This window comes from Aspergillus chevalieri, chromosome 1 (genome assembly GCF_016861735.1).
Source record: "Aspergillus chevalieri M1 DNA, chromosome 1, nearly complete sequence".
NCBI lineage: Eukaryota > Fungi > Ascomycota > Eurotiomycetes > Eurotiales > Aspergillaceae > Aspergillus > Aspergillus chevalieri.
The window spans coordinates 5,381,290-5,403,147 of NC_057362.1; the positions used below are offsets into that span (position 1 = coordinate 5,381,290).

The 21,858-nt window shown below is 49.3% G+C and overlaps 10 protein-coding genes across 10 annotated transcripts; 4 read left to right on the forward strand and 6 right to left on the reverse strand.

Moving 5' to 3' along the window:
- Nucleotides 1–85: 85 nt before the first annotated feature.
- ACHE_11867A (uncharacterized protein) lies at nt 86–1,192 on the reverse strand (the record flags this gene model as incomplete). The annotated part of the gene is made up of 3 exons (XM_043276483.1): nt 86–729; nt 809–1,081; nt 1,150–1,192. The coding sequence occupies 3 exons, from the start codon at nt 1,190–1,192 to the stop codon at nt 86–88; spliced, it is 960 nt and encodes a 319-aa protein (XP_043132987.1).
- A 1,410-nt stretch (nt 1,193–2,602) lies between these two features.
- On the forward strand, nt 2,603–3,816 carry ACHE_11868S (uncharacterized protein; the record flags this gene model as incomplete). Its single annotated transcript, XM_043276484.1, has 5 exons — nt 2,603–2,683; nt 2,758–3,351; nt 3,399–3,476; nt 3,546–3,639; nt 3,710–3,816. The coding sequence occupies 5 exons, from the start codon at nt 2,603–2,605 to the stop codon at nt 3,814–3,816; spliced, it is 954 nt and encodes a 317-aa protein (XP_043132988.1).
- Nucleotides 3,817–6,925: 3,109 nt separating this feature from the next.
- Nucleotides 6,926–8,014, forward strand: ACHE_11869S (uncharacterized protein; the record flags this gene model as incomplete). Its single annotated transcript, XM_043276485.1, has 1 exon — nt 6,926–8,014. One exon carries the CDS (start codon nt 6,926–6,928, stop codon nt 8,012–8,014), a length of 1,089 nt encoding a protein of 362 aa, XP_043132989.1.
- Nucleotides 8,015–8,448: 434 nt separating this feature from the next.
- CYT1 (ubiquinol--cytochrome-c reductase catalytic subunit CYT1) lies at nt 8,449–9,788 on the reverse strand (the record flags this gene model as incomplete). Its single annotated transcript, XM_043276487.1, has 5 exons — nt 8,449–8,714; nt 8,771–9,168; nt 9,240–9,302; nt 9,451–9,593; nt 9,714–9,788. 5 exons carry the CDS (start codon nt 9,786–9,788, stop codon nt 8,449–8,451), a joined length of 945 nt encoding a protein of 314 aa, XP_043132990.1.
- A 385-nt stretch (nt 9,789–10,173) lies between these two features.
- ACHE_11871A (putative pachytene checkpoint component Pch2) lies at nt 10,174–11,934 on the reverse strand (the record flags this gene model as incomplete). The annotated part of the gene is made up of 8 exons (XM_043276488.1): nt 10,174–10,329; nt 10,401–10,697; nt 10,758–11,109; nt 11,160–11,256; nt 11,306–11,361; nt 11,414–11,672; nt 11,725–11,800; nt 11,851–11,934. 8 exons carry the CDS (start codon nt 11,932–11,934, stop codon nt 10,174–10,176), a joined length of 1,377 nt encoding a protein of 458 aa, XP_043132991.1.
- A 366-nt stretch (nt 11,935–12,300) lies between these two features.
- Nucleotides 12,301–13,396, reverse strand: ACHE_11872A (cupin domain-containing protein; the record flags this gene model as incomplete). Its single annotated transcript, XM_043276489.1, has 2 exons — nt 12,301–13,041; nt 13,094–13,396. The coding sequence occupies 2 exons, from the start codon at nt 13,394–13,396 to the stop codon at nt 12,301–12,303; spliced, it is 1,044 nt and encodes a 347-aa protein (XP_043132992.1).
- A 195-nt stretch (nt 13,397–13,591) lies between these two features.
- On the reverse strand, nt 13,592–13,909 carry ACHE_11873A (uncharacterized protein; the record flags this gene model as incomplete). Its single annotated transcript, XM_043276490.1, has 1 exon — nt 13,592–13,909. The coding sequence occupies one exon, from the start codon at nt 13,907–13,909 to the stop codon at nt 13,592–13,594; it is 318 nt and encodes a 105-aa protein (XP_043132993.1).
- A 1,422-nt stretch (nt 13,910–15,331) lies between these two features.
- ACHE_11874A (uncharacterized protein) lies at nt 15,332–16,738 on the reverse strand (the record flags this gene model as incomplete). Its single annotated transcript, XM_043276491.1, has 2 exons — nt 15,332–16,497; nt 16,576–16,738. 2 exons carry the CDS (start codon nt 16,736–16,738, stop codon nt 15,332–15,334), a joined length of 1,329 nt encoding a protein of 442 aa, XP_043132994.1.
- Nucleotides 16,739–17,385: 647 nt separating this feature from the next.
- On the forward strand, nt 17,386–18,414 carry ACHE_11875S (flavodoxin family protein; the record flags this gene model as incomplete). Its single annotated transcript, XM_043276492.1, has 1 exon — nt 17,386–18,414. One exon carries the CDS (start codon nt 17,386–17,388, stop codon nt 18,412–18,414), a length of 1,029 nt encoding a protein of 342 aa, XP_043132995.1.
- Nucleotides 18,415–19,020: 606 nt separating this feature from the next.
- On the forward strand, nt 19,021–21,833 carry RCY1 (exocyst complex component Sec10 family protein; the record flags this gene model as incomplete). Its single annotated transcript, XM_043276493.1, has 3 exons — nt 19,021–19,132; nt 19,214–21,497; nt 21,563–21,833. 3 exons carry the CDS (start codon nt 19,021–19,023, stop codon nt 21,831–21,833), a joined length of 2,667 nt encoding a protein of 888 aa, XP_043132996.1.
- Nucleotides 21,834–21,858: the final 25 nt, after the last annotated feature.

Here is a 21,858-nt window from a genome sequence, read left to right on the forward strand (position 1 = left end):
GTAACATACATCGACGGGCGAACAGCTGACCACCGTATTTCATATAGTACGCAGAGGCTTTGTTGGCTGTGACCCAGTCGCGATATCATTTGGGCTCAGGCTTATCACCGCCGACTTTTGCAAACATGTCAACAGTATGTTTCCACACCTTTTTCGATGTGCCAGTTGCGTGGTACTCCTGCAGAAGCTTCAAATTCTGGCGTGGAAACCCACGGTGATCCAAAAGGTACGCTGCCGCCGTACCCAGATCAACTCCATCATGCTTGGGAGATGGTATAGGAAGCGCAGATAGAGGTAGATATTCCTTGCTTGTGGAAATATACAAGTGTCGCTGTCCGCTTTCTTGAAAAGGAACTATCCAGCGGCATGCAAGGGAGAGTAACGCTTTTGCGCCCATGTGCGTCACGGTCCCCATGTCCCGCGTCAAATTGGTGTTGACGACCCCAGGGTACGTGTGAATAAAGGAGGTGGAGGGGTGAGCGCGAGCTAGCACCTCCATTGCTAGGGATGTCATGGTGATAGCATGGTTGGCACAGTTGCGCATGGAGTAGTTCCTCTCCAAGGGAAGGTCCTCCAGGATCAGGGGGCTTTCACCTCCGGCTCCCAGGACGGAGACGACTCTAGATAAGCGTTCGGAGCCCGCTGCCAACTGGGGGATGAGGTTGGCGATGAAACGCATGCGAGAATAATAATGAAGACTGAGCTTTTTGTCCAGCCCTTCCTGCGTTTCTGAGATATTCCCACTCAGTATTTTCCAGACGATCACCCAGGGTCTCGGGGACAAAGATGTCTTATGTTCATCACTCACCTTCACCTCCTTTGGAGATCCCAGTGCTGAGGAATAGCAGATTCACCTCCTTCTCGCTCGCCTGGATCTCCCGACACACTTCATCTACGGCCCGCAGGCAAGACACGTCTTTATTCAGGAATCTCACGTCCGCCAGCTGATTATCCTCACGTATCTTTTGAGTGATTTTAGATGCTTGTTCTTTGCTCCGTCCGATTAGGTAAATGCAAGGAGAGAGTGCGTATCGGGCAAAGGCTCGGGCTGTTGATTCACCAATGCCGCTGGTTCCTCCAACTACCACAATTAGCTTTTCACTGCGACTCGGGATGATTGTCAACCACATTCAAACAATTTTTACGTACCGAAGACTGCTACAAGACCAGGGCCGTAGCGATGAAGGTCCATGTTGTTCTTGTGCACAGCCTCTATCTCCACCATGTTTCCCGTTGTCGTCATCGTCCTTCGTTGAGTTTGTCGTGGAATTGTAGGTGCGCATAGACAAGACCGAAGAAGACAAGATAGGGGTCGACTCAATTCCAAGAGGACTGATTTCATCGCCATTGTTATTAATCACCTGAGAGGGATAGTATATCTTTTTATTGTGTTTTCCGTTCCGCTCACCGTGGAAAGCAAAATGGTGGTAGGAACGCGGCCGCAGGGTCCGCAGTCGTGATCCCAGCCCTACCCCTATTTAGCCTACTCCCTGATCAAATGGCGGATAGTCCACCGCAGTTCACAATACTCAATCGTGAGTATAAGGCCCAACCTCTAATAGGCCGAAGCTCCGCGGCATGTCGTGGACGTCCTGAGTATTGGGTTTATCACGAGCTTAGGGGAAGGAGGATGAGCAAATGGAAGACCGTAGAGCGAAAGTATTTGGCATAAGTAATGAAAGAGTTAGCTGATTGGCTGGCAACAGATTCGGACTACTACAGAGTACTTCGCGAAGTTACTTATATCGGATTTGTGGAGAATGGAGCTTTGGTGTGATAGCTTTGTACAGAGTATGGTGTTCATGGTTTCCTTTTTCCATATCACCTTTTGAAATGGATATGACATTGGTCATGACTACTAAGATATATATGTATCCGACTCCTACTCCAGAGCACACAATCAATCGACATATGATCGCTTATGCATATGGCCCTCAATTACTTAACTAACAGGAGACTAGATGCTCAAGTAGATCCTTGACTATATTCTATTGAACGCTTGAATTGATGGTCGATTATATGCTCAATTAGTTAACTAACTAGTCAGTTACCTGAATGCTCAACCAAGAAGATGATTGATAACTACTATGGCATATGCACTTCACTGCCAATGATTGAATGATTTAGGAATCATATAACTAAGATCATAAAGCTAATATGATCGTTTAATAACTGCAACACAGGTGGAAAAGTTGTAAAGAAAAATTACTAGGGGAGCAAATAAAAGAAAAAGTCGATTTCATGATTCGGCCGTTCAAAAAATCAAAATCTGAGTTTCTTCATTTGGCCACTAGAGACTGCCGTAGGCGGACAAGGAAAGTGATGATTTCACTTGGCGGCCGCATTCCCCGCAAGACAGAGCGAATCCGCGCAGAGCGAATCTGCAGCCTACTCTGTAGTAGTCCGCTTGAAAGCTTCAAAGTGACGTATTTTACATGTTATAAGACTTTCAAACACGCGCGGGCAGATGCGGACTGGCGTTTTGCGCGCCCCAGATGGCAACACCAGAAATTCATATAAGACCCAAACTAAGGGCAATCAGCTAGATCCGCCTGTTTACTATCTCAAGCCCTCAAAATCTTACTAATTGATATCACTTATCATGGCTATGCCTCGGAAGAGTACTCTTTGCCCTTACAAGCCCGTACTGACCGAGCAGAACCTCCCCGACCAACAGGGCAAGGTTGGTGTTTAACCCCTTCTAATCCACACTGCTTTGAATAAAATGGTGTCAGTTGCTAATGTATATACCTCCAGGTCTTCATCATTACCGGCGGCTCAGGTGGTCTTGGAAAGGAGCTCGCTGCGATCCTGTACCAGCACAATGCCAAAGTGTATCTGGCGGCACGGAGCGAGAGCAAAACCGCAGAAGTAATCAAGGAGATCCAGCGAGCTCACCCCAGGTCATCCGGTCAAATGCTGTTCCACCCCTTGCAACTCGATGACCTAACTACCATCAAATCATCTGCACAGCAGTTCCTCGCCCGCGAATCTCGACTGGATGTTCTCTGGAACAACGCCGGAGTGATGGTTCCCCCTCAGGGTTCCAAGACTGCGCAAGGTTACGAACTGCAACTGGGAATTAACAACCTCGGCCATTTCCTTTTCACCCACTTTCTTCATCCCCTCCTGGTTGAAACGGCCAAAGTGGCCCCAAAGAATTCTGTTCGGGTCGTTTGGGTTGCCTCTAGTGCCGCGGACAACGCTCCCAAACCTGCGATTGATTTTTCGAACATGGACTATCATCACGACGAAGGGATCTGGACTAAATATTCCAGAAGCAAAGCCGGGAATGTTCTGCATGCAGTTGAGTATGCGAGAAGAGCTGGAAGCCAGGACATCATCAGCATGGTTCGAATAACCTTACACCATCAGTCTTGTTGACTGATGCTGACTAGAATGGACAGAGCTTAAATCCGGGCAATTTTGTGACCAACCTTCAGCAGACAATGCCTAAAATGCAACTGGCCATGTTTGTATGTCTCCTTCCCTCTCATCCTATTGGTTACTTTTTCTCTTCTCTCCGGTCTAACTCCTCAGTGCAGAAACTTATCAGTCACGCCCCAATCAATGGTGCTTACACAGAACTCTTCGCCGGCCTTCATCCATCCATCACCCAAGAGAACAACGGCGGTTGGGGTAAGTCTATGAGTCATATACGCGACGAATGCCGATATGCCTAGTTATAGAAGCTGATACATCATACCAGTCTCGCCGTTCGGAAAGTTGGAACCAGTGCGCAAGGATATGCTGGATGCAAACCTCTGCAGGAAGTACTGGGAGTGGTCCGAGACACAGGTCACGCCGTACATGTAATGTAGTTGGAGAAAGTGATGTTTCCATATACCCCCAGATGAAAATTAAAAGAGACTCCAGTGGACCTTTCTGACGGAGTTGGATGAATAAGGGTATTTCAAGAATTACTTCTGCGCAACGGCCAAACACACCCCCCCCTTTCTGTAGGGACAGAGGCATCCCTTCTTTATGGGGGAATCACGTACGGAACAGGTTGTCGCTATCCACAGAAGCTCCCCGCGTGCAACCTGCTAAAAGTGCATCAAAAAAGAAAGGCGCTATACCATGGGCATTGGTACATGTATGCACCAATGGCCAGTCCTCCTACACCATCTGCCATACATTGCCGTCATGAAAAGGAAGAGAATCCTTCCATTTGCTGTTTGACATCCACTCCAACGAAGACAGGGACTTTCCGGAGGTGGAAAGTCAGTAGTGAGACTCAAATGCAAGTAAGCCGTCTGTGTCAACATCATGCTCACGATCCTGAGCAAGCTGCGGCGATAGTCCTTCAGTGTGGAGCAAAAGACCCAGCAGTGTAAAAGCATTCCAGAACGGAATGTTCAGAGCATGACTTTAGCTGGCACATGGAATTTTTCCCAGGAAGTATTCGGGCTCAGGTATTCGTTTCCACCTGGCTCACTGTATCAGGCCATTGTCAGCAATATAATACACAAGAGAAAGGGCTCCCTTTTGACTATGTGCAAAATGGGCCGCAGCTGCCGCATGACAGCTGTTGGATGTTCAATAATGTTATCAAGGAAGCTGAAGATCTTTCATCATGTTAATCAATTTCCTTGGTTCGTGTTCGATACATATCTCTACCTCAAGTCCAGAAGTCCGTTGCATGATGCTTTCAACGAAAGGAAGGCTCTAGTATCCCAGAAATCCATTACCATCAGCCTCTCGTAGGAGCTTGGTAGTGTTGTATAACCATCAAGAGATGGTAAGAACTGACTGTTTCACCAACACTAGAAGTTTGTCTGCTTCCACAGAGCCTAACTTTGGTCGGCGGTTACCCGATTTTGTACCTATGGAGCTAAAACATGAGCACTGAATCGACCACATCGCATTCCAGAAGTTGCTAAACTCACCTAACAAACAGAAGAATGGGTACGCTTCTACACAGTTTCCAAATCTCACACTCTCTCCTTAGGGACTCACTGCTCCACGCCCACAAGGCAAAAGTGCCGCTATCGACGCGGTTCGACTTCACGCTTCCATCCGTTTCGTCCACGGACTCAGTCACATATGGCCATTGACGCTCTATCAGGAAAGGAACAGGAATGCCTTCTATTGAGATTAATCAAAAGCTGTACATAAGTTATATGTACCTGCTTAGTTAATTGCACCAGTGACCAAGCAGCGCCGTTAGCGGTAAGAAGTTTATCTTGTTGTCTAAAGGAAACTCTTAAGTTCCGTACCACTTTCAGAGCACCTTGTACCTTGCTTGCCAATTTCTTTTCTGCTCTGTATATCACTATCGGAGCAATCACATCAGAAAGGAAACAGTCCTAGGGAGTCAAATAGACACCAGAGACGAATTGCATGAAGGTAGAATCACATTAGTTCAAGGCTTGAAGGAAGCTCGGCTCAACTTCAGCTTCAAATTCACTATAGCAGCAATTTCCAGCAAGAAATCCATCACATACTAGTAGCATGCACTGGATTTTCCTAAGGTCAAGCCCGCCATCTTTTCTTCCTTTAGGACACATATGATGTCATAGAGTGTCGTTGGCGAGGTAATCTCATGAAGACTGCTCCCGAAGAAATAGACTACGAAGATGAGTGGGCAGCAGATAATAACATAGGCCAGTCACTCACCCGTGGGAGAGGGTTTGTCTCCAACCCTATCCCATAATGTTCAACCCAGAGCACTGTTTGCTCCAGGTCACGGCTGGAGGCAGTTTTTATATCCTGAACCGTCTGTCGTGGAGTTGTCCATCCTTCTGGAGCATCGTCCTGGGTATTTTTTAGCTCAGTGCCGTGGCTACTTTTCTTTTGCATTCTTACGGGATGTTGTACAGCATCCGGATCCTCTAATGGGAAAAGGCTCATTTTGGAGACGGCTGATGGAGAGATTGAGATTGAAGTTGGGGGATGATGAGTGCTGCTTTGTGTAAGATTACTAAGCCGAGTATATTTCAGCAACAATTCAAGATTATTACCTTACCTGCTAAAGTGATCTATATCATAGGCACAGATTCAGTCATATGCTACCAATACTCCACGAAAGTATCAGAGCTGGCACAGTACACAGTCGACGCAAACAGTGCAGGAAAGGCCATAACCAAGCATAAATGCCTTCCTCTGCAGCTACCAGGTGTTCCCTTAATATCAGAACTAACAGGGTTTCTCGACATGGTGTGATAATCCCCGGACCCTGTCACACATGCTTATACTGGACAGAATATCGAACCATTGTACATATACACCACTCACCTCCAACCAAATAGGAATCACATCATCCCAATCTTTCAACCCAAACTCAACTTCCCTGCCATCCATAAAATGCACGCCCTTAACCGGGCACATTGGCGTTTTGGGGGGAAACGGTCATGATGATCAATGGCGGCAAGGATTTTCAGGCGTTGTGGAGCCTATTGTGGATCATTATAGTAGTGTTCGAGTTCGGCAATTCTCTCTTCACGGATGAGTGGCCATTGGGGGGGGTGAAGGATTCTTTGGATACTGGACTTATTAGGCCGGTATCTCTTTGGGAAGCGCACTGGCAGGCGGCAGCGGCGGTTTTTCTGTAGTGCTTAGGCTGGCAATTGGACTTTTCTACGGGAGAATATCGATGCGAGGCACATTCTAGGCTTATGTCCAAGTGACCGGCTATATAGGGTCACGGGAGGGCGAATACAAGACACATCATTGGCCCAGGTGCTCCATACTCCGTAATCCTGAACGAATCGGCAACTTATTGTTCCGGCTCCCGTCGGCATGTTGGCAGGCCGGAGTTGATCATTAATCTATCAATTGTCAGCTGCGGCTGAAAGTCATGGGCTGTATAACATGGATCTCGAAGACGCTTCTCGCTGGATGTTTTTTAAAAGAAGGCCAGCGTGAGATGCGCTATCATTGACATTCACGAACCACAGTGTGCGGCTAATCGCGTTCAATTTCAATGATGTCAGGCTCATTCGGGACTACAAACGATCAGGCTCGGGCCCAGCGTCACGGCATACCCCAGACGACTCTCGCGAGACGACAAGCTTCCACTACCACATCATCTCTCGAACTTGACGACCAACTCTCTGAAAAGGTCCTGGAACTACGTGGCGATCTCGAAAATGGGACACAACCATCACCCGATCAAACCGTGCTATACCTCGCATACGGTTCGAACATGGCCTCGAAAACGTTCCTGGGTAACCGCGGCATCAAGCCCATTTCACTTATCAACGTCTACGTCCCCGAGTTGAGACTCACTTTCGACCTCGCCGGTGTACCCTACCGGGAACCTTGTTTCGCATCGACCCGATATCGTCTGGGCCACGGCCCCAGTGGGAACACGGATAACTATAACTATGCGATGGTCGAGAAGGACATGTCTGAGAAAGCACCGCTCTGGCGGCAGGGCTATGACGACGAGAGAAACGCCTGGCACAAACCGCTCATCGGGGTCGTGTACGAAATCACACTGAAAGACTACGCCTGGATCATCGCAACGGAGGCAGGAGGACGTGGATACAACGACGGAATCGTGACTTGCTATCCATTCCCGGAGACCTACAATCCAGTCGATGACGTCCCGGAGCATCCGTCCACACGACCATTCAAAGCACATTGTCTTCTCTCGCTCATTGCCGACGAGGATGACTACGCTGCACACGGGGACATCAGTCTACTGCGCAATCCCAGAATCCGCCCTGACCCGTCCTATGCTCAACCTTCCAAGCGCTATATTGACATTCTCAACGCCGGCGCGGTCGAGAATAACCTCCCCTTCTCATACCGCGCGTATCTCTCGCAGATCCCCTCGTACCGTGTCACCACCACGCGACAACGGATTGGAAAGTCTATATTCCTTTCCATATGGGGTCCTTTATTTGTATTCGTCACGTACCTCACCATGAAATATGCCAAGCCGGATGGATATAGTCCGCGGTGGTTGACTGTGATCTCGACTATTGTGCATGGTTGTATGTGGGCGTGTTATGATTTGATTTTTGCGAGGGTGTTTGGGGATGGGGAGAGGACAATTGGGGATTAGTTGAACTATGAAATTATATTGACAATCAATGAAATTACATTTGTTTCTTTTTATTTTTGGTTTATGCCCTTACAAACAGAGATGGAATGTGTACACTGTGGATCAATTGGGCTCTTATTATCACAACTTTCCATGGCCTTGTCCTCATCGCGGCCGTCTACCCTACTACATTATGCAGCTCAGATTGCAAGAAAATGAAAAATGTTGACAACAAAGGAAATACATATCTTGAATCTTCGAACAGAAATTTTCAAAAGGAAAAGAATATCTAGGGTACAGATACAGGAATACCGAGTAGTTTCTAACAAAACATGAAGCAGAAAGACCATGAACAGAAACAATTAGAGAGAATGGACGACAGGGCACTCTTTTCAAGTCCACGGGCCATCTCAACTCCCTTACATGCTGTAGCTCATAAAGTCCGCTGCAACATTTTAGCGACGAGGAACAGGGGGGCTGTACATAATCTTTCTTGTCTTGATCGGGGACCACTTGTAGCGCTTGACCCACACGCTCAGAGCGAAGAGACCGGTCAGAAGGGTGATGGACTTGACACCCATCTTCTTACGGTCATCCATCTCGGGCTCAGCAGCCCAGTTCAGGAACTCGACAACGTCCTTGGCCATCTGGGAGGTGGTGGCAGGGGTGCCATCCTCGTACTCAACAAGGCCGTCAAAGAGGACACGACCCATACCAATAGCTGTTCACAGTATTAGAAAACAGAGATTTAATTCACATTACGGGGTCCTGACGTACCAGTTCCGGGGAAGTAGGGGTTGAAGTTCATGCCCTCCTGGACGGAAGCACCAGCCGGGGGCTCATCGGGGTAACCAGTCAGAAGAGAGAAGATGTAGTTGCAGCCACCGTGACGGCCCTTGACGATCAAACTGAGATCCGGGGGCAGGGCACCAGCGTTGGCGGCACGGGCGGCCTCCTCGTTCTTGTAGGGAGCAGGGATGTAGTCGGACAGCTTTCCGGGGCGCTTCTCGATCTCACCCTGGTCGTTGGGCTCGGTGTCGTACTCGTGCTCTTCGGCGAAAGCCTTCATCTCGTCGACGGTGTGCATGACACCGACGAACGAACGCCAAGGCACACGGGTCAGAGAGTGACAGCTGGAGCAAACTTCACGGTAGACCTGGAAACCACGGCGGAGACTGAATGATGTGGAAAAACACAATTGTTAAAAAAGCGAACTTGGTATGACGTTCAATCGTGGATTACTTACGCCTGGTGGTCAAAAGTCTTGACCCAACGCTCATGTTCCCAAGGATACTGAGTGGCGTGCAAACTGTTGAAATCCAAGCCATTAGTCTTCCCTTCTTCGTTCTATCCAAGTTTTCTTTGCGTGGCTTTGCGACGTGGGTTCGGAGCAACGGATTGGCTGGTAGATGTTTATCCGCAGCCACCACCATCACCAGCACACAGGTTTCACTCACCCCTCCTCAGCAGGGGTCATAGCGAAAGCTTCTTGACCATAGAGATAGGCGGCAGATCCGATCGTGGCAGCGGTTGCGACGGAGGCAGTGAGAGTGAGGTAGAAGGGAGAGGATTCGGCACCGGCGGTCGAGGAAGAGGCACGCTGTATAAATTGTCAGTTCCAAGAACCAATTGAAAGCAACCTCCATGGCCAATTGCAAAGCAATGCTGCAAGCCACAAAGATACAATGGGTTCGGGGGTCTGCTGTGGAGGATTACGAACCGTCGATGCTCTGTTCAAGAACTGACGTGCGAGGCCCCGGGAGGGCACGCTGCGCAAGACATTTCGTCCCAGCATAATGAAAAAAACCCTCCAGTCAAGGAAATCGACGAGGGAAAAAAAGAAGCACCGAGAGACAAGGAGTGGAGGGGGAGGGGAACTGGGGGGAGGGCAGTTGGGCGCACAGGAGGAGGTGCTTTTTGGAGGTGGAAGTCGAGGTTGCCGGTCCGTCAAGAGTTTCTCTTGGCCTGAGATTGGCTAAACCCTCGCCGTGATTGGCTGGCGGGCAGCCACTGGTTGACTTCGGTGAAAACCGCGACGGGTTCGGAACACCAGATTGGCGGCTGACCACAACAACCGGCAACTACTATGAGCTCTCAATTCTCGATTATCATATGTCTGCCAGACTAATTACCACCACAGACGTGTCTACATACTGTTCCGATCACCCCGTTCCACCCCCTCAGCCTACACGTCCTCCCGCCTTGGCCTGAACCTCCGATGCTATTCCCATCCGCAGAGCCGCCAATGCTTCTCGAACATGGGCACACCGAATACTGTTGTTATGGAGCACCAATGATAGAACAGGAAGCCGTCGAAGAGTACGACCACTGAGTCCCTATTGGCGGTCAGATCATCAGAATATCGACTTGGTGGTAGAATTGTCCAGCAACGGAGGGAGAGACTCACCACACTGGCATTGGCGGCATCTGCGAGCTGCTTGGGAACTGCGTCCGCGAACATCTGGTAGTTGAGGAGCATCTCATCAAACGTTGGTAATGTTAGATGTTCCATGGGCTCCTCCACATACTGCAGAGCGGTCTCCGGATCCTCCGGGTTGGCTTGAACGACATCGAACGACACCCCTTGGACAATCTCACAACGGTTCAGCTCCTCTAGACAGTCCTTGTATATCCCGTAGATCGCTCGGTTGGATAGGTGTGGCATGAATTGTTTGATATCGACCCGGTCGAGAAAGGCTTCGTCCTGGTTAAGTGACGATTGGTTAGCTTCAGTTCCATGAAAGGTTATCTTGGAGCATCTCACTAGAGCGTTTACCAAGTTGCTCGTGCAAATGGTAACGACGTTAGGATAGCTGCGCAGCTTATCCAACCCTGTCAGCAGGGCGTTCACTGCGCGAATGGCATCGAATGGCTCATTGCCACTCAATGCCCGTTCTCGTCGAGCAGCGATAGTCTCGATCTCGTCTATGAAGACGCAAAAAAAGGTGTCTTCCTCCTCTTCGAGTGACGACGCAATGCTCTCGAACAACCTGCCCACCAATTTGCCGCTCTCGCCAAAGAACTTGCTTCCCAGTGAGTGCGCATTGATCTCGACCAACTTACTCTGTGGGTAATGCTTTCCCAGACGTATCGCAAGTTTCTGAGCAAGCCCCCGACTGCTCAATTGGTTAGACCGAGGATGTGGAGTATTGTGACCGCCACGTACCACAAGCTCGTCTTTCCTGTCCCCGGAGGACCCCAGAGGAGAACCAATCTGTTCCAGTTGATAGACCATTTGTTAGGCTTGCGGGTTGAGAACGAGACTGCTTAGAGTTAACAGGTCAATTTCGGTGAATCAGGCCAGATACTGACCCATGCGAGTTATGGCGTTGAGAAGAGTAGATTGAACCGGCTGGTCGAACTGAAGCCTATCCTCTAATATCAGTTCCGTCATCTTGTGCAGAAAGCTGGTGTGTATACGATTCCCACAGCCCATCCAACTCCTTGCTCGGTAAAGCCAGTATCTTCGCTTTTGGCGTATCGTCGTTCGCGTCGGCTGGTTCCTCGAGGTGCTGGGTCTGCTGCGCGCTTTCGTGCTCGAATTGTGGACGAAGCTGGTACGCTTGGACGTCAAGTTCGACGTGCTGAAGGCGATAAGCTCCCGATTCGGTCTCCCCTCCACTGCACTCCGTGACGAGGATGGAATCCAAGGCCTGCGCGTACGGTTCCTTCAGGCCGTCTATTCAGTCAGCTAACACAGGAGAATCTCAGTGCGCGAGAGCAGGTATTACCAAACGAATAGATCTCTTGTCCCAGTGAAAGGACCACGAAGTTGTCGATGAGCCACTGCGTAATATCGTTCCTGATCTGACTTTCATTAGCTCTAGTCGCCAACGGCCTGGGGCGTAAGCTCGTACCAGATCCGTACGAACTATCATTCCATCTCCCGTGTTCTTCACGCGAGCTTCGATGTGAAGAACTGGCTGTTGAATGACTTCCATGGCGTGTGTGTAGCTATCAAAGTTGTGTCATGCTAGTAGGGATGAATGATTGGGGAAAGGAAACGAGTTCAGGTCAGGTGAATATCACCACCAAAGCAATGATAATCTGTGTGAATGAAAGACCTAAACATCTATTTGCAAAATGAAACTTTCTCTAATTAGCATCACAACATTGGCAAGGTATTGATAGTGTCAATGAACGAAATATAATAATATTCTCTAAAGGCTCTATAAACCTCCTAGGATAGGACTGGAGGAAATAGAAAACAGGTGATGCTCTCTAAGAACCAGCATCAATTCCCAGACCATCCGGTTTTATCAACACACATTTCGCAAAAACGCGTCTTGTACATATGGTTGTCAATTTCAAATAGACACTTTCATGTTGATGTTCTCGGCTGCCCTCAGCACCTTCGCGTCGTCCACCGGATCTGCTTTGTCCGGAATAATCTTCCCTTCATACTCGCGACCACCGAAACGAACAAATGATTCCAGACCATCTCCGCTAGCGAATGACCAGAAGCGAACATACCTATCGAGAAAATGAATGCTAATTTCCGTACCAACGGGAATGAACACTGTCTCGCCAGCTCGAACTTGATTCGCAATGCCGTCGATAATCACATTGATAGCGCCATCCAACACATGGTAGACCTGGTGCACTTTTTTAAAGGCAAATGGCTTCCCAAGAACCGTAGGTGGATACTCACTACTCGACTCGATACTGGTAATGGCAAACTTGCCGCCGTCGCTCTGTTTCGTCGTGATAAACGGCCGGGACAACACCCCACCCAGAAGATTCCTGGGCCCAGTGTCCGCACGTAGGTAGTAAGGCTGGACACCGTCTGCGATCTTCGTATCACGCTCTGTCCACGCTCCAACTTCGCACACGGGATGACCAGGGTCGAATATCACGTCGTACTCATCTTGGATAGTTTGGAATTTGGGAACCATATGCTGCAGGGTATTCCGGCTGTCGAATTCATTTGTCAAGAGACCGTTGTATTTCTCCGAGGCAAAGCGGAAGAATTCTACCCATTTCCCGGGTGTGACGAGGCCGAGGCTTTCATTCCACGGGCCCACTAGCTGGGGTCGATGGATGACTTTCTGTGGGTGATATTAGCATTTCGCACATGACAGTAGGAAGCAATATAGTTACCGGAGGAACTGAACAAAAGTCCCCAGGTCCCAAGAGCCGACACTGATCTCCTGCCCATACTTTGATATAACCCCTGGTACACATGAAGATGTCATGGGCTTCATTGTGATGGTGAAAGCCAACGGGATCACCCAACACGCCATCAAAATGGAACACTGATATTGAGCCTTCACTCTCCTTGGCCGACGCCAGCACCCGGTCTGTTGATTTTGTGCCGGGGATAGTGAGGGTTTCACCCTGATAGGCCGGGACAACGTAGGGAGTAACCTCCCCAGGGGGTTCTGCGACACGAGGGAGTGACATTGTCTAGTGGGATAGTAATATTATGGTTCAGATGATGCTTCAATTGATCTTGAACATCTAATCAGAGCTAGCGTTCATATATAGTACAATGGAGGTCCGTACACTGCCTATTTCGTCACCTTCGGACGGCACCCCCACCCCCATACTGTGGGATCCGACGGGGTTATATCACCGACGTCGACGGCAAGATATAGCTCAAGACAAACTAAATCTCTTATGTTGGCACTTCCCTGGTGCTTTGCCCGTCCAACCAGTCCGCCACATCACAATCGCTTTCAATAGATAGTCTACACTAAACATGATCCAAATCTCCATCTCGTCAGGATGATCTAGACGTACGGGAGGCCAATAGAGAATGCTGGTATATATGAGACTATCCAGCAACTTCCGGCCCAATGCGTATTCAGTCCGCGCAAAATTCGGGTAGCCGTGATACAGTCGCTGCTGGTTCAACTGTGAACTGCGCAGATGGATATGAAGCGGCAATTCTGGGTGAGGTTGATGAATTTGCATATCGATCGAGACTCAACTGGAATCTGAGCGTCAAGCAACATGGAATTAGACTGGAGGCAACGGGGTAGTCCCGTCTAAGACCTGCTGGAAGACTGCCGCGAAATGACGACCGATTTGACCCCACGAGCCACCTCGACGCAGTATTTTTATGGTCTGCTGTAATGTACGGGATGCGCTGTCCGCTTCGTCCAAAATTCCGATTCCTGTGATATGCACGCTCATAGTCCGTGAACCGTTGAGCCATGACTGCAAAGCTTGCGAATCAGACGTTTTATCAATTCTTAGCGGACGATCTGTAGATGGTATTCTGGTTCGCTTCGACAGCTTGATGTGAGTCCAGATGCAGAGAGACGCCGCCATCATATACCATGGATCTGAATGGATCGTCGTTCGCTGATCTCTGATTGACTGAAATAATGCAGCTGCGTGTAGCAGAGCCTTGCGGGCGCAATATCCTCCCTCTATCCAGCTCTCGAGCTCTTTTCTCGCACGTTCAACCTTCTCGGGGGTTGTCATCCAGCTGGAAAAGATGCGCAGGGTATTCAATGGCACAAGTCGAAGAATGGAGACCATGTGATATGTCTTTGAGGTGATGTCTTGCAATAACGGGTGCTCTGAAGGCGATTGTGTTTTGAGCCTAAAATACTCAAAATATCTGTCTAACATTGTCTCCTGTCGTTGAGACATTGGCCAAAGACCGCCATCGCGTATACATACACACTCAGAATGATTGTTGTTGTTTAGTGCATGGATCCCTTGCGAGTATATCCAAGAATTGGTCAGTTGTAAAATACGATTTTCTTCCACGTACAAGGACAGGAGAACGATCAGATGCGCAGCATCACCTAGTTCGGGCATTATCTCTCGTATTAACGCGTGTTTGCCCAACAACTGTCTTAAGCTCGGAGGTTCTACCATTTGACTGATTTTAGCAGCCATACCAACAAGAGAAGAGAAGACTCATACCCTTTGCTTTGCACATCTGTATTTGCCATTCCGTAGCATTAGAACATCCCCACAGGCTCTCTTTGCACGGCAAAGACTGGTGTAACTCGGTCACATCAAGGTTGGGTGGCAGGTCAAACAGAATGAACCCCACGCATTCAAGATCTATATTTCCAGTTTTAGCAATCAAAGGTAGCAGTTGAGGTTCTTGAAGGATCCGTACACCATGCAAAATATACTATTCGATGCCACGACTCCCTACGAATCCAATTCCGCCATTGATCGTTGTTCTCGGTAGCAATCTCTGTGCCACGAAAAATTGAGCCATGCCTTGCCAGTATTGGGCGCAGCATCATCAGAAACCAGCCTCGCTGACATTGCATATCTATTAGGCCTTGTTTGGTGCCATTGAAGAATAGACACATCTGAAGCAAGAAGACAGACTGTGCGGAGCTGAGGCCACCATTGACTAGTATCCTATTCGTGACCTGTTTGCCAACTATGAGAATTTACAGTCTCACGAAGCCGTAAGAAGGGCGGGTTTACCTTGGCTGATATTGCACGCTGTAAGAGTGCCTGTAATGTTGTGATGTACTGCTCCCGCGCGTGAAGCGTTGAATATTGGCCACCCACCGTCATCATAGCCAGAAGTAGAATCCAGTTTTCCGAAGATGGATTGAAAGTTGCCTGGTGTATTATTGGTATCATAGGGTTGAAGTATTCAAAGTACAGCTCAAGGAAGGAACCTAGAAGCTCCAAAGGGGGAAAGTCATCCGCCCCAATACCTGCGGGTGTTGTCTTCACTTCTTGATAGAATTGCTTGATTTTCTCGTAAGCTGTTTCAGGTACCTGCTTTATATGGCCGAATTTCTCAGACATAACCGTACCCATGTCGTCTTTCCGAAGAGCAGGGAATCGAGGTGCGTTGTTTGGTTCGGTTCCCGACAAGTTAGGCTTCGGAGTGGGTGCATGAGGCTGCATGTCTGGCATGGGAGTCGGGCAGATAGAGTTCATATATGATCTTTGCAGACCATCCAAGCTTGTGGCAATAGGTATGTCATCGTAATCTGCAACACCAAACGGTGTTGCAAGAGCATCTTCAGGCCATGGGGCAAATGGGTGAAACAAAAACCCGCTAAAGGTGTCCAGTTCGGAAGAAAATGGCATCTGAGGTAACGGTGGCACCTCTATGTTGTCAGAAGTTGCTGATGCGTGAGTTACACGTGAGATGGTGTCCAATTTCCCAAGAGGGTCGACCTCCATAAATTCCGTGTTCATAGTACGATCGTCAGAAGTAAGTGTATCGAATCCCCGTGTAGGCGCAGCACTTGTATCATCCTGCGTTGTTTCGTCTGCTCTCTCCGCGTGGCCAGGCGTGAGAGTAGACCAAGCATCTGAACATCCCCAACTAGAGACGTTCGATCGCTCTATAGTCACTGGCGACGAGGTGGGCACGTAGACACAGCGTGTCCTCTTATGAAGGCAGCGTTCACACGGCATGTCACCAATGCATCGTTGCTTAGACCGTACACAGCTAAGGCACGCCTTGGCAGTCCGTTTAATCCCAGGCGAGTTGGCAGCGAAAGATTGAGCTGCCTGATGGCCATGGATCGCCATATGTCGCTTCAGCGAGTCCCTGGAGCCTTGGTTAGAATAACATTCAACGTCAGCTAATGTGACATGGACTCGCCTTCTGCGAAATTCTCGGGAGCATATCGAACAGCTGAATTGCCGTAACGAGGTATGGCTGGTAAGATGCCGTTTTAGATGCTCTTTGCGGGTGAAGAATTTCTGGCAATGCTCGCAATTGAAGCACTCCGCTTCTATGGACCGTTTCTGGCCATCGTGCACGTAGTTTGAGGGTTGTAGTTGGTCACCTTCCATCGTCGTTGACTCCATCTCTGGAGAACTCGCGGGGCACAGCAAGTGGGATGTGCATCAAGGTATAAATGAAGCAAAAATGAGACTACTTGGTCTATAGAAAACCACAACAAGGGAGCAAACATCTGCATGATTGACCCTCGAAGCAGTGCTCACCTAAGCGGAGATTCAGAGGGAGGAGACACGGAGGTTGATCTCCCCGAACCCCGACCATGGCTCTTGCCTATTCTGTCCTCACGAATTTGCCGACACTCACTTCTCCGTCTACTACGCTGGCACGTACTGGTAGCTGTATGATTCTGCACAGACTGGGAACCGACAATGCTTGCGAACATGGCCTAAGAGAAATGGCGGCTTTTCCATAATGCGCTTTTATTACCGGGGCCCAGAAACGGTCAGATCGCCAACACTTGCTCACTAATAAATGCAGTGACCTACGTATCTTTATATGCTCTGGTATACCACTGCATCGAAAGCCGGAATGTCCGATTGTGGGTGTCCGAGTGGGATTTCCGAGTCGCGGAACCCCACGACGGCGGGGATAGAACTATGGGGTATTGTAGTGCATATCAGAGTATTTCTATACAGAAAAGATAAGTGTCTGTTAGGTCTCTGTCATATTTTTCCTCAACTTTGTTACCACCGCCAACATGCACATTCTGGGTCTGGCAAATGGATCACTTCAGGGAAACTCGGAGATTCTCCTCAAAGCTGCCCTGAACGCTGCTCAAAAGGAGGATCCATCTCCAACTGTTTCATGGATTCATGTGCCTTCAGTTTCAATACCAAGGAACCCCAAGCCATTGGAGGGACAATTGGATATCAGTCTTGGTACCGTTGACAGCATGAAGGCCGGGAATGATCACGATTCGGTGCCAGACGATAGAGAGGCTGTATTGACTGCCATCCTCGACGCAGATGCAATCATTATCTCTACTCCGACCTATTCCCATCAACCCCCGGGCGTGATCAAGGCCCTATTCGATCGAATTGGCGGCCCATATGTCGATGCGTCTTTTGCGGAGCTCGTCCGTCAAGGACAGGCTGCCGAAGATCCCAACTTTGCAAATATGAAGTTCGATCCCAGGTTGCAGAAACCAAGAGTCGCCGGCTTCATGGCTATTGGCGGTTCCAGAACTCCCGATCAGTTTACTATGGCTCTACCCAGTCTCCATGTCCTCGTTTACCCAATACACGCTAAAGTCGTGGACCAATTTATTGGACAAGGAGTGGCTGCTCGCGGATCTGTTCTCCTGCAGCCCGAACTCATGGAAAGGGCAAGGCAGCTGGGACGACATATTGTCAGTCAAATGGGCAAGCATTTTGACGACGCGCAGTACCTCGGGCCCAGGGACGAGTCCAGCTGTCCAAACTGTCACTTGAGCAAAATCGAGCTTCTGGGAAAAGACAAATCCATTGGCTGCATTACTTGTGGTGCTCGGGGAAAGCTGGTCATTCTCCCAAATCAAGAGATCCGTTTCGATTGGGAAGATAACTCGATCTGGAGCTGCATCACCATGGAAGGGAAGTTGAAGCATTCCAAAGAGATTGGGGCATGGGGAATGGAAGAGCAACAGAAGCTCAAATCGATCGAGAAGGAGAAGCAGTCATGGCTCGATCTGCACGCTCCAAAGGTTCCTCTCCCTAGTGAATCTATTTGGTCAAAGCTAGACTCATAGTGAGATTTCAAATCATACATACTTTGTTTTCCTTAATGGAACAGGGCATAAGGATGAAGCAAGGCCAAATTAAATTGTGTTAACTTTTCCGACAAAGCTGCTCTCAGAAAAGTGCACGATTTGGATCCAAGAATACCGGTAGCAGTAAAACATGCTCCGGATATATATTGAGCAGCCACGATAGCAAATCCCGACAGCCAACACAACAAGACGGAAACCGGATGAAATAGAAAATAACAAATCTCAATCATCTTACCTCTCTAATTATCTATCGTATATCCAAGTTGTAGATATGGCTCGAGATCGACGTCAAGATAAAATCACGTGGCCTCCGCTCGGGACACAAGTCATACACCGGACGATATGAGAACAGTGTCGACAATTCCTCCATACGGTTGCGCTCACGTATCGTTCGCCCTTTGACCCTTGAAAAGGGCCGGTTTGTGATGACAATGTCTGCTACGTGAATGCGCTTGAGAAATCCTGCGAAGACCATTGTTCCTCGGATTGCCTGCCCCACGAAGGCGGAATACGCCTGAGAAGCAAAACAACCCGACCAAGAGACACCGTTCTCCCCCCTCCCGATGCAGAAGCGAAGACGTCGAAATGTCGAAAACAAAGAATGGGCCAGGGACTGGCGGGAAACCGCGCAGAGATGTGCTGGCCTCGCTCAAGATGGCCTCTATGGAGGATGTCTCCAGGGCTGCTCTGCCGGCAGGTGAGTTCTAGAACTGCGGGAAGGGTATACGGTTTGAAGGCAGGAATAGTCGGAATATGGCCTTTCTCTGACACTTATTAGAGATCCTCTCGTCCGTCTTCGATTACCTCTCCCCCGTCGATCTTATCCGAGTTGCGCGATCCTCCAAGTTGCTGTGCGAGATAGCATACGATGATACGAGGTGGGTACAGAAGATGAAAAAGATGGGTTGCTGGAATGAAATAGAAGCTAGGAAACGTGTCGAGCATGTCTACGGAACCATTGTCGATCCGAAAAGCGTTGAGAAGCAAGAGCTAGCGGAGCAAGGCAAAGGAACATCTGCGGCAATTGGCGATGTCGAAGGCAGTACGGCATCCGCAATGAAATCGATCTCGGATGGGTTTGACCAAATCAACGTTTCTACGACTGCGCCGGTTGATACGCAGGAGTTGGAAAGAGATCCGGTCCTAGGAGCGTTGAAGCTGGTCAAATCGGTACGCGGAGAAGCCCGCCAGGAGTATGGAAAGGTTCATGCGGCACTGTCTCCGTTTTACGAGGACATCGTCACTTTCGGCCCTTCGACAAAAAACCTCGTCTTCCAGAAATATAATGACCCCCACCACCAGTCGCAGATCCTGTCGCAACTGCAGGCTTTTTCGAACTGCGATAATAACGAAAGCTGGCGCGAACGAATTGCGAGACTACAAGAAGCCGTGTCCCTGTTCGAAACAGCCGCCTTGAAGGAATTCAGACAAGGCTACGAAACGGAGGATATTGATGGGACGATGAAAAAATACTCTCACGTTCTTTGCACATTGAACGGTGGCGGCTCTGCTGTCGAATACTTTATCCATCATAATCACATGGTGACCCGGAAATCTGAATTCGCGCGAGTGGCAGACTGCATTGATCCAGTCACTAGCCGGGTGAAGTTACAACAAACGCAAGTCTTCTTTACCCGGCTGAGTGTAGCCTACAACGAAGAAGTATCGATCATCAATCGCATCTTCCCCCCGCCGACAAAGGTTGCCTCGCCATTTGTGGAGAAGGTGGGACAGGACGTTCTATATCCTTTCCTGACTGCGATTTTCGACGAGCTACATCGCTCCAACATCGAGTCGTACCTGAATGCCGTTTCAGTAACGTTTGCCCAATGTCAGAATTTATCTGAGACCCTTTTGCCGATCCAGAATGCACCAGACAGCTTTGATGAGTTCTTGGACAGCGTGATCACCAAGGTATACGAACCGCATATGGACTTGTATCTTGCCGAAGAGCTGGATCATTTCAGAAAGTGGTCGGATTCTGCTGTGGGAGAATGGGATCGTCAGCTTGACGAGCAGGCTGCGTCGACTGAGTCCTTTTTGATGTCGAATGTGAATCGCCAAGCCGATAAGAGGGACTTTTTGAGCTCGTTCAAGAAAGTGATCATGGCGCCAGTCAACATTCTCCCCAGCTTCTCGGGGAATAAATCGAATGAGACGAAATCGGATCAAGATTCCACTGCCGGCGATGTCTCGTCATTGAAAAGCCCGAATCGATTCTCGACGATTGCGTCCCCGGCCCCCGTTACAGTAACGGAGGCTCCGACATCCGAACTCGCAGCCAAAGCTGCTCTCATGAAGTCGAAGATGGAAGGCATCCGATCGTTGTTCAGCATTGAGGTAGCTCTCAGTATGGTACATGCAGCCAAGTCAAGCCTTGAACGAGCAGCGCAGTTTGTGAGAATCGGTGGTCAGACAGGTGCAGCCGCGAAACAGCAGTGTCAGGCGATATTCGTTACCTTGTTGCGTATCCTTGGACACCGCCATGTCATTGTTGGCTTTAACCGGGCGGTGGATCATCTCTCTAACTACCGGCCACGCGAGCAAGGGGAACGTGACCAATCCGGAGTGGAGCCTCTGGTCACATTTCTGGAGCTGGTTAACGTTGGTGATCTCATTCTCCAGATGGTGGATGTGTTCTACGAACAGGAACTCGTGAGTTCCAAACTAACCGATCGGAACGACTTCCTTGACCCTGCCGTGAAGGAAAAGAAGAAATTCGAGCAGATGCTCGATGAGCGCGTTGCTACAGGTCTGAGCAAGGGTATCGATGTGCTTATGGAGGAAGTGGACTACATTCTGGCAACACGGCAACTGGCAACAGACTTCAACCCGGGAATCTCCAACGATCCGTACCGGCAAACCATGAACGTGGGCGTCACAGAAGCCGCTAGTGCCGTGGTCGACGTGGTATCATCGCACACGCAAATGTTGGTCGGAAGTACGGACAAGAGCACACTAGATGTTTTCAACCAGGAAGTCGGGCTGCGGCTCTTTGCGGCTCTCTGCAAGCATCTGAAGCGCCAGCGGATCAGCATCGAAGGCTCCCTTCGATTGATCAGGTAAGAACAACTTTATTCCCCGGGCCGTGGGTTACCGGTGAGCTTAAATACTGATGAAAGCATAGTGACATGAATCATTACTTCAAATTCGTCCAAACGCTACGAAACTCCAACCTACTCCTCTACTTCAAAGCCTTCCGCGAGCTCTCGCAGATCTACCTGATCGATCCGTCAGACGCTAAAGAGCTAGCCACGATCATCGCCGATGCCGGGCGCTTCCAGGGGATCTGGCGCGTGGAGGAAGTCTACGAATTCGCCGAGCGGCGCGCAGATTGGTACCAGGTCAAACGAGATGTGGAACGAGCCATGTACGGAATTGGATGTACTGTTATGTGAGATACCCGCAGGCTTGCGATATGAT